Here is a 12158-nt window from a genome sequence, read left to right as displayed (position 1 = left end):
AAAATGGATACCCAAGCGAACCAAAAATACTTTAGAAGCAGCTTTTGTAGAAAAGCGGTAGATTTCTGAATTAAATCGGTAGGCGGGAGATGGAGTGAAAAAGCAGTAGACTCCCGCATAAATCGGGAGAGTTAACATGTATGATACTGGACACTCCACATATTAATTATTAATTATGGAGTATGTAAATAATTATTCTCCTTGATTGTGACATATTTCGGGGGCTGAAAAAGAAAGTGTAAAATGGTGATTGACGATGAAGATTTGTCTTTGTGTGTCGAATTCCCTATTAATTTTCTTTATTTTAAAATCGTAAATCTTTAATAATATCGTATGTGTGTATTGTAAATATAATGTCCCTATACAGTATATTTGTGCATTACCACTACCAATAAGTATAGAATAAGATAAATAGTAGAGATTGATACTTTTACCAAAAATCATCCGAGTAACCGGGTACTCGATCGGAAGATGAAGCGAGTAACCGGTTACTAAAAATCGTCTGAGATGCCAACACTAGTAATTAGATATGATATATCATTTTACAAACAAAATAAATAATTAATGATCTTGGGATCAAAAGTAAGTTGTTGGCGCACCAAAATAAATAATGAATTGTCTTCAGATCAAAAGCAAGTAGCTAGCGCAACACTGTCCACTATCACTGAGGCCTCACAAGGCCATCTGAATCATGGCTAGAAATCGACACAGCAACAAACACTCCATCATTTGATATAGACATCATCCCTCAGTCATTACAACCAGACTTATAATAGTTTCTTTAGTGAGCATTTTAAAATTGACAATTCCATTGCGCTAAGAATAATACACCAATTTTAAGGACAAATCGCTTTTGAGTATTGCTAAAATTCCACTTATACAGTATTAACAAGTTTATGATTGAATTCATCATTTTCCTTTGGGGGGGGGGAGTGGGTGGAGAGAAGAGGCAAATTATACAAAAACAAAACAAATACATTTGATCAGTAAAATACTGTAAAAAATAATCAATGGCTTAATTAGTTTGATAGGTCAAGTGAAAGAGTGGTTTATAAGCTTGAAATATTGCATATATAAACATAGAGCCAACTCAGATTCATGGAATTTCATTCTTTTATGTAAGAGTTCTACTCCACTCACCTTCAATGCATAAAATTTTCTGCTTCCTTATATCACCTTGATTTTCAGATGGTCGTCTCTCCATTGTGTCAATGTTATATGTGTATGTTATACCATCCTCATCTTTTATTTCTATTGCTGATGAGCCTATCTCATCTGCCTCATTGAGTTTGATATTGCATTTTTTAGATACAAACTCCCATTTGTAATCTCGACAAACACACCATCTTCCAGTACCCTAAGGATTCAATAAAAAAAAAATCAAAACAGAAGAGAACAAGAGGCCTATGGGCTATATAGGTCACCTGAGCTTTATGCAACTACTTTCCAGTTATTGAATTTGATTCATGTTTTAAGCCAGATGCTATGGCGTTCACAATTTTTGAAAGAGGCACCATTGATCATCATAACAATACACTTACCAGTTGCTTAGTTTGTTTACTTAATACCCATAGGCAGGGTGGGGGAACAAAAATGCATTTCAAGTAATCAGTAATATTCAGCAATAATCAGTAATGCCCCTATCACACATGAACCCCTGACCCTTAGGCCTAGATCCACACATTGCACAATTTTTGAAATGGCACCCTTGCTTTTCAAAAATATTTGATTAATACCAAGGAGCAGATCTTAAACAATTCATCCAGTTTCAGTATATAATTACACCCCCCCCCCCCCCATGGTACCCCCTGACCCTGGGGCCTTGAAATTCACAATTCTGGAAGATTAGGGTCCTTGCTCATCATAACTACATAGGTAGTTCATCTGCTTAATACCCAAGAGCAGAGAAGAAAATTTTCAAAGATTTAATGTATTTTCACAATATAATCAATAGAGCCCTGCCCTATCACTAGCCCTATCACTAGAACCCCTGACCCTAGGGCCATAAAATCAAAATTTTGGAAGAGGTATTCTTGCTCATCATAACTATGTACTTAGTTCATTTAATTCCTAGGAGCAGAAAAGAAATTTTTCAAAGAATTCATGTAATCTATTTTCATTATATAATCAATAGAACCCCACCCTAACACCATAACCCTGACCCTGGGGCCATAAAACTCACAATTTTGGTAGAGGCACTCTTGCACATCATAACTATGTACTTGTAGTTTATTTAATTCCCAGGAGCAGAGAAGAAGATTTTCAAAGAATTCATGTATTTTCACTATATAATCAATAGAGCTCCGCCCTAACACAAGAACCCCTGACCCTAGGGCCATAAAATTCACAATTTTGGTAGAGGCACTGTTGCTCATCATAACTATGCACTTAGTTAGTTTATTTAATACCCAGGAGCAGAGAAGAAGATTTTCAAAGAATTCATGTATTTTCACTATATAATCAATAGAGCTCCGCCCTAACACCAGAACCCCTGACCCTAGGGCCATAAAATTCACAATTTTGGTAGAGACACTGTTGCTCATCATAACTATGCACTTAGTTAATTTATTAAATACTCAGGAGCAGAGAAGAAGATTTTCAAAGAATTTATGAACTTTCACTATATAATCTATAGAGCCCCGCCCTAACACCAGAACCCCTGACACTGGGGCCATAAAATTCACAATTTTGGTAGAGGCACTCTTGCTCATCATAACTATGCACTTAGTTAGTTTATTTAATACCCAGGAGCAGAGAAGAAGATTTTCAAAGAAATAATGCATTTTCACTATGTACTTATTTAGCCCCGCCCTAGCACTAGAACCCCTGACCCTGGGGCCATGAATTCACAATTTTATTAGAGGACTCAATACTGATTACAATCATGCAAACAGTTTGACTGCTTGATGTCCAGGAGTAAAGAAGAAGATTTTTAAAGATTGCATTAATTTTAGTGGTTTTGGCCCCACCACTCAGGCCCCAGGGAGGCAGGGACCATGAAATTCAAAATTTTTGTTCCCCTTCACCCATAGATGCTTTGTGCCAAATTTGGTTGAAATTGGTTCAGTGGTTGCAGAGAAAAAGCTGAAAATGTTCAAATGTTAACGGACAACGCACGACGCACACTGCACGACGACGGACGAAAACAGATAGCAATAGGTCACCTGAGTTTACTCAGGTGACCTAAAAACCCAAATTTTAATCATTGACAATCATTTTCAGTGATTGAAAATAGAAAGAAAAAACATTTAGTACTACCATTTAGTCAAAATCAGTAAATATAGATAACTAGTGTGTTCCAAAGGAATGCATTTGTTGCCTGCTATATAGCTACAAATACATCTCACAGAATCTAAGAGTGGTAAACTATCTATTTGTATTCTTCATACATAAAATGTAACAAGTAAATAAAAACATGATTCCTCAATCCTCATTGAGGGTCCCTCAAAGTTAAATGAATAAGTAATGAAATATACAACATGCACCAGGAGACAAATTTTGTGACAGAACAGAAAGGGTGTTGGATTACATGGAAAACAGTAAAATGGTAATGAAATTAATTCAATGTCCAAATTCACAGCAAAAAAAGTTTTGAGGATGTACAGTAACTGTAGTATGTTGTTTCATTTCATAAGTTAATTGATCAAATGGAACTCAATAAGGTGATATTATTGTAAAATCAGCATTTTTTGTCACCATGGAGCAATCGCGACAGCCTTACTCACTGATAAGCTGATTCCATTTTTCCGTTACTATCAAAGTAATTTCAACAAGAGGCCCATGGGCCACATCGCTCACCTGAGCACTGTGGCTAGGAAAAAGTAGAAATTGGTTTATTATTGAAAAGCTTAAATCCAAAAGTAGTCCCATGACCAATCACGCCTTTGCTATTCTTGAGAAGATGATGGTTAAAGAATTTTCCTATATATGTCGATGTAAAACTTTGATCTGCCATTGTGGCCAGTGACGCCCTACCCCCGGGGGTCATAATTTGAACAAAATTGAATATGCACACCTGAGTATGCTTCAAGATAAATATATGATCAATTATCGCTTAGCTATTCTTGAAAAGAAGTTTTTAAACAATTTTCCTATATATTTCTATGTAAAACTTTGGTCAGCCATTTTGGCCCCGCCCTACCCCCATGGGTCATGATTTGAACAAACTTGAATCTACACTACCTGAGGATGTTTCCCCATAAGCTTCATCTTTCCTGGCACAGTGGTTCTTGAGAAGAAGATTTTTAAAACATGCCACCAAAATTTCATTAATTCCCAATTATCTCCCCTTGAATGAGGGCGTGGCCCTTCATTTGAACAAACCTAAATCTCCTTCACCCAAGAATGCTTTGTGGCACGTTTGGTTGAAATTGGTCCAGTGGTTGTTGAGAAGAAGACAACAACGACAACGACAACAACAGACGATGGACAAATTTTGATCAGAAAAGCTCACTTGAGCCTCCGGCTCAGGTGAGCTATAAACATAACATCATGAAAGATACATTCACAACAATATTCAAATTCAATTTCTTCATTGTACAGACAGACAGACAGGCAATTAGTATCCTTGTATTACATAAGGTTTTAAAAAACATCACACCTTATATTTATTCAATTAAATGTTTATCTAAACAAGAATGAAAGATGAACTGTTTTATATTAATTGTTGTAAAATCACTGGCCTTACCATTTTTTTTTTTAACATAGGTAATCAAATCATATGAAGCTCACTGCCACAAATGCTATTATTACTGATGTAAATCTCACAGCATATTTTTTTAGTTTAGTGTGCATCCTGAGAACAATATTCATAAACTTTGGTTTAAATAGGACTAATAGTTTATTTGGAATGAACCTGCTCCAAAAAGTTTAACCTGGTCACAAATCAAGAAATTGTTTCTTTCAGTTCCAACAACCAAAGCAAGAGTCAATCCTTAGATGCATCATCTATGCAAGTTTAATCACAACAGGCCATTAAATTACAGAGTTTATCCAAAACATACCCTGATCTCTGATCTGCAATATGTAGGTCAGATCCAGCATCCAAAGCAAGTCTGGTAGTGTTCATCCCAAATAAATCTTCTATGCTAGGGATGAGGTGACTTATTTACAGCCCACAGTAAATTGACAAAAAATTAAATGTCCAAATTTTACTCTAATTTTTGCATGCAACTAATGTAATACTATTTGAACAAAAAAGATTTGTAATTTGAAAGATAAAGATCTTTCATTTGGGTAGGGGTATCATGTTTACATCCAATTCCCATTTAATTTTAACTCCGCCCCATTCTTTGAAGCCCTTAAAATATACGAGCACAGATAGGTACAATTTTCTCCTTTGGCTGGTCAATGTATATTATTGAAATCTTCCTATATGTGAAAGGAGAAAATTGTATCCACTTACATGCTATTTTAAACTAGAAATATGTCCATAGGACATGAATGCCCCGCTGAGGGTTTATTAGTATATGAAATTTGATCAGAATATCTTGAATAGTGATGCATTTGAATTGCTTACATCAGTATGTATCATCATATGAAGTTTGACACTAATTTCTTTAAACTGAGGTCAATGTCAAAAATGCCAAGGTCAAAAAATGTTGATGCAGTTGAAAAGCTCTCATCAGTATGTATCAGTATATGAAGTTGAAAAAATTATAAATGGTTTCTTTAAAACTGATATAAACACAATTTTAAAAGTGAGGTCAAAGGTCAAATGAAAGGTCAAGGTCAAAAACGTTGATACAGTTGAAATGCTTACATCAATATGTATCAGCATATGAAGTTCGACAATAATTTAGTAACGTTAGGTCAGGGTAAAAGCAAAGATCAAGGTCAAAAATGTTGATGCAGTTGCATATCTATCATCAATATGTACCAACATATAAAGTTTGATGAAAAAAATCTTGAATAATTTCTTTAAAACTGACTTACACAATTTGAAGGTCAAATGAAAGGTCAAGGTCAAAAATGTTGATGCAATTGAATTGCTTACATCAGTATGTATCAGCATAAGAAGTTTGACACTAATTATTGAAAAGTAAGGTCATAGTAAAAGGAATGGTCAAGGTCATACATGCTGATGCAGTTGAATAGCTCTCATCAGTATGCATCAGCATATGAAGTTTGATAAAAAATATCTTGGGTGGTTTCTTAAAAACGGAGCTAAACACTTGTTTAAGAAAAGTGTGGTCAAGGTCAAAGAAAAGGTCAAGGTCAAAAATGTTGATGCAGTTGAATAGCTCTCATCAGTATGTATCAGCATATTAAGTTTGATATTACTCTCTAATGGTATCTTTAAAACTGAGCTAAACACTTATTAAAGACAAGAGGCCAATGGACCACATTGCTCACCTGAGCACTGTGGCTAGGAAAAAGTAGAAATTGGTTTATTATTGAAAAGTTTAAATCCAAAAGTAGTCCCATCACCAATCATAGCTTTGCTATTCTTGAGAAGATGACTTCTACAGAATTTTCCTATATATATCTATGTAAAATTTTGAATGGCCATTGTGGCTCCGCCCTACCCTCAGTGGTCATGATTTGAACAGACTTGAACCTACACTACCTGAGGATGCTTCCATATAAATATGATCAATTATGGCTTTACTATTCTGGAGAAGATGATTTTTAAATAAATTTCCTATATATTTCTATGTAAAACTTTGATCGGCCATTGTGGCCCTGCCCTACCTCTGGGCGTCATGATTTGAACAAACTTGAATCTACACTACGTGAGGATGCTTCCATATAAATATGACCAATTATGGCTTTGCTATTCTTGAGAAGATTTTTAAAGAATTTTCCTATATTTTTCTCTGTAAAACTTAGGTCCGCCATTGTGGCCCTGCCCTACCCCAAGGGGTCATAATTTGAACAAACTTGAATCTACACTACCTGTGGATGCTTCCATATAAATATGATTAATTATGGCTTTGTTATTCTTGAAAAGAAGATTTTAAAGAATTTTCCTATATATTTCTCTGTAAAACTTTGGTCGGCCATTGTGGCCCTGCCCTACACACGGGGGTCATGATTTGAACAAATTTGAATCTACACTACCTGAGGATGTTTCCCTATAAGTTTCATCTTTCCTGGCACAGTGGTTCTTGAGAAGAAGATTTTTAAAACATACCTCCAAATTTTCATTAATTTCCAATTATCTCCCCTTGAATGAGGGCATGGCCCTTCATTTGAACAAACATGAATCCCCTTCACCCAAGGATGCCTTGTGAAAAGTTTGGTTGAAATTGGCCCAGCAGTTCTTCAGAAGAAGTCGAAAATGTGAAAAGTTTACAGACAGACAGACAGACGGATGATGGACAAAACGTGATCAGAAAAGCTTATAAAGGTCAAAGGAAAAGTAAAGGTCAAAAATGATGATTCATTCGAATAGCTCTCATCAGTATGTATTAGCATGTGAAGTTTGACAACACCATCTTGAAAGGTATGGTTAAAACTGAGCTAAACATTAATTTAAGAAGTGATATGAGGTCAATGTCAAAGGAAAGGTCGAAGTCAAAAATGTTGATGCAGTTGAATACCTCTCTTCAGTATGTATCAGCATATGAAGTTTGATAATACTCTCTTGAATGGTATCTTTAAAACTGAGCTAAACACTTATTAAAGAAAAGTGAGGTCATAAAGGTCAAAGGAAAGGTAAAGGTAAAAAATGGTGATGCATTTGAATAGCTCTCATCAGTATGTGTCAACATGTGAAGTTTGACAACACCATCTTGAAAGGTATGGTTAAAACTGAGCTAAACATTAATTTAAGAAGTGAAATGAGGTCAATGTCAAAGGAAAGGTGGAAGTCAAAAAATGTTGATGCAGTTGCATAGCTCTCATCAATATCTATCAGCATATGAAGTTTGATGAAAATATCTTGGACAGTTTCCTTGAAACAGAGCTCTGAACGGAGCTAAACACCAAGTGTGATGGAAGGACTGAAGGAAGGAAGGATGGAAAGATGGAAGGACAGAAGACGGACATGAAAAACACTATATGCCACTGCCATATTCATGGCAAGGCATGAAAATTGTAAAATCTAGCTGGCCTTTCCCATTATAACCAAATCACTGAAATTAGATTTTCTGATGTAAGAATACATTCTTATGCTAACTGAGGAATTGGCAATACAGTAAAACTTCTCTTAACCGGCAAGCTGCCAGATTGAATAAAATGGCCGGACTAGAGGGGTGACCTGGTTTCCCAAGAATTTAGCATACTCAAGAATTGCAGATTTTCAATACTTGCACGATTGTACATGTATGATGTAGTACGCATTAATGTAGTATGTATAGTATAAAAATACCAAATAAAATAAACAGTACAAACAAAATTTTTCATGCTGAGTATGATTTCCTGAAGAAAAATATGCAAGCTGTTATATTGCATTTGGAACTATCTGCCAGATGCTAGAAAAGATTACATAGAATTGGTGTCTGTTATAATTATCTTTCAACATGTTACTAATTATCGCCAGAACCGTAATGTATACCAAAGGTCTAAAAAAAAAAAAAAAACAGCATATTTTATCATTAGTGATAAGTGAGGATGATTTCGACATACCTGTTGATTTTTATAAAATGAATTCTAAAATAAGTGAGGATGATTTCGACATACCTGTTGATTTTTATAAAATGAATTCTAAAATAAGAACAGAAAAAAATTGTAAAGGGGAAATTTCCTATGTTTCTTAACTTTTGTTCTTGGAAAAGTGGCCGGTGTCCGGTTTTCAGGAGTGGCCGGTTTTATGAGAATTTATGTGTAAAGAAATGTTAAGAATTTGCCTGAACTTATAAATTCTTATTCAGCTGACGTTTAGGGTGAACATGTTTCTATTTTGTTTACTTTAAAACATTTTCATGAATATGATCGGCCTTCTAAAACCGAAGCAACAACACAAGGAAGCGTTGCAAGGATTATGAATATTTAATGATAATAGTAGAAATTGTAGAAGGCAGCTATGAAAATTCTGGTATTATAAACTTTGATCGAGAAAAACCAAAATCGGAAGAATATAGAGAGAAATTGTAAGGCATATTTTAGGTGTTAATTTCGAATGACTTACACCAAAATCGTAAGGGTTGGCAGCTCTGATATTATGGAAATTTCATGCTTGGAAAAAAAAGGCTTATTTTACCTGCTCTCTGATAATTTTCTCATGCATTTGAGTCACAGATTAGACACGGATGTACATATGTACAATTTCCGAGATCCAGTTACAAACGATTGATAGATATACATAGTTTAAAATTTTGTAAAGTGTTTGGTGGGCAATTCACTAGGTCTACATGTATTCCTGAGTATAAGTGAATACAACTTTTGTGTGCTTTTCTTGACCACAAACCACAAGCGCTGAGAATCCATGCTTATTATTAAGTATAAACAGCCTTGGCTGACCATTAAAAGTGTTAAATGCAGAAGAGAATAATAGGTAAATTGACCTAAACCACGTGGTAGAATGAAAACATGTAGTAAACCAGCATGTTTTGTCGTTCTGTCATCTGATGAGACAGTTGTTCTTGGCAAGTAATTATGTGTGAAATAATAACAACAGCCATTTACATGTAAGGCAGATTCCTCTTATATTATACGAAGACCCGCCGATCTCTTCCTATAAAAGGACATGTTGTCACAAACCAGGCTGAATATTGCCGTGATAGCTAGGGTATAAAAAATCATAGATAATGTAGTATTCCCTATAATTAAAATGTGTCAGAACTATTTCAAAGTCTATTCAAAAGGCATCATATTTATTCACTCAAGTTTGAAAACTATCAAAAACATATTGTAAATTAAATAATTTGTAGTTGAAAAAGGGGCCTCTAATAGCATTTATGTCACATCATCCTTTGTTTAAAGTACATGTATAGCTAAAATTCAATCATCTGGAAAATACAGGGCAGATGCAGCATTTAAAGCATGTTTGTTTCATTTCAAGATGCATCATCCATTTATTTATTATCAGTGCTAAAACTGATAATTTTTCGGAATTGGTCAAAATTTGGAACAGGTTACATGTAACCCATTTATTTTAAGAAATATTTCACTGATTAACTTAAAAATGAATATAAGGGTTAGTTCGTCCTTTATTGTAAGTGTGGAGAGGCTGAGAAACAATGTTATCTCTCCTCGACTGCAGCTAATTGTGCCATGGGACAATAAAATCTACATATTTTATTAAGTACATTAGGCTAGCATGGAAAATAAGCCTGTGTGAAAAATATCAGACTGAGGGGCCATTAAACCTAAATCTACAAAATCTACTTATCTCAGCCTCACTTTCCTACAATTAATACCTGTAAAATAAAAATTCTTAATGTACCTTAATTCTCAATGCAACTTCTTCCTTAAAGTGTTCCAGCGTGTTTTGTACGTGCTTTTGGGACGGGCCTAGAACACAACAGAGCACCTCTGGTGCTTGTCTTCTTTGAACTTCTTTCCAGTCCAATTCAGCATCTTTAATGAAACAAGACATGTTTATGTACAAGTACCTAATAAAAGATCACAAAGCTCACATCAACAAATGTAATTCTAAGTAGTAGTAAATAAGTAGGTCAGAGTCTCTCACAAAACAAATGCTTTGAACATTTGCATCCCTATATAAACCTAGGAATGTATTACACTTTGTAACACAATTTAGAATCTACACTACTCCAGAATGTTTTCAGATAAGTTTCAGTTTTTCTGGCTCAGTGGTCCTTGAGAAGAGGACCCAACCCTTTTTTTTTTCCTTCATTTTCTCCCTTTGAGGGGACCTGGCCCTTCCTTTTCTTCATACATGTATTTGGAATGTTAGTTTCACTATTTAAGCTCTTTCAAATGTCATCAAGGTCAATGACCTTGTGTGACCTTGACTGTGACTTATATGCTAAAAATAGCTTTTTCGAACCATTGCCATAATTTTTGAGCCATAGGAAATAGAGACTTTATATTTGGTATGCTTACTTCACTAATTAAGTTTTTTTCAAATGGCACCTTGTGTTCCTGACTGTGACCTACATTTAAAAATAGCTTTTTTGAACTCTGTTGCCCCTAGGTGCAACTTGTTTCAGTTTTATTTAGTTACTTATTTGACCATTTTATTCACACGTCTTTCAGGCACCACATATATTATAGATTGATACTTGGTTAATATGCCTTTGTGAATTAAAATAAATAAAAATAAAATTACCTTTTTTTAAAAGTGATGGAAACCACTTGGTTAACTTGGATTGTGACTCAGTGTAACTCCTTTGCTCCAGTATCCTTTGAAACTCTTCCTCATGCAAGAGAAGTTGTAATTTTTTCAGATAACGCATCCTGTCATTTTGGTCAGTATTTGATCCACTTTTGCTTGAAGCAGTTACTGATAGTTTCTTGCAAAATTCCTCTATTATTTCTTCATAGTGTCCATTTCTGTCTTTATACATATCTACAAAAAAATAAAAAATAAAATAAAATGACATTTGTTAAATAACTATCCAAGAGTTTATCATGAATTCATTTGAATAAAAGTCTAAAATATTGGAAAACTATAGGGAGAGGCCCATGGACCACAAAGCTTGCCTGATTCACTTTGAACCCCCTGTTCTGTTATATATTTTCCCCCAATATATGGTATTCCAATGTAAAATTTTGATCACCATTTGTGGCCCCATCTTATGCACAGGGGCCAAATTTGAGTGATGGACACCAACAGAGGAAAATACATGTCCATACGATACATGGAACGGTTGCTATTCTTGTATATATTTTTTTTTCCTATGTACAATGTAATCCTTATTGCGGCCTCTCCCCCTCAAGCTCCCCCAAGGACAAAGAACTTAACATTTTTAATTTAAAACTAGGTTTGAATCCCTTTCAAAAAAATATATTGAGGATGTGGTTCTTCATTTCAACAAACTTTGAATCCCCTTGGCTCAATTGTATACAAAAACTTAACTTGATTTAGATATTCTCATGATAAATCTGTATACCAAATTTCATTTCAATTTGTGCAACCTCTGCAAAGAAAATGAGCAGGAGCTCAGCAAATAATTGGAATTTTCCTAAGTCCAAGGGGCATAACTCTGTCCAAAATGGCCCAAACATACCCAAACAAATTTATCTTGATAAGTTTATGATAAATCTGTATACCCAAGTCCATTACAATATGTGTTACTTCTGCAAAT

General features: G+C 34.7%; 1 protein-coding gene across 7 annotated transcripts in view; it reads right to left on the bottom strand.

Moving 5' to 3' along the window:
• Positions 1 to 12158, bottom strand: part of LOC134253316 (uncharacterized) — a 158436-nt gene that overhangs the window by 86638 nt on the left and 59640 nt on the right. For all 7 annotated transcript variants that reach the window (XR_009989102.1, XR_009989103.1, XM_062735846.1 and 4 more), the window contains exons 9-11: positions 11180 to 11419; positions 10331 to 10464; positions 1141 to 1357 (exon numbers count right to left, since the gene is read on the bottom strand). Coding sequence is in view for 5 of the 7 variants with exons in the window: in XM_062735846.1 (XP_062591830.1) it covers positions 1141 to 1357; positions 10331 to 10464; positions 11180 to 11419 (591 nt within the window). In the remaining 2 variants the exon portion in view is untranslated. The remainder of the gene's footprint in view (positions 1 to 1140; positions 1358 to 10330; positions 10465 to 11179; positions 11420 to 12158) is intronic.

This window comes from Saccostrea cucullata, unplaced genomic scaffold (genome assembly GCF_032062105.1).
Source record: "Saccostrea cucullata isolate Sc308-1 unplaced genomic scaffold, CSIRO_AGI_Scuc_v1 ctg176, whole genome shotgun sequence".
Lineage (NCBI taxonomy): Eukaryota > Metazoa > Mollusca > Bivalvia > Ostreida > Ostreidae > Saccostrea > Saccostrea cuccullata.
Note: the sequence above shows the minus strand (reverse complement) of the source record. Positions and strands in the feature narration are given on the sequence as shown.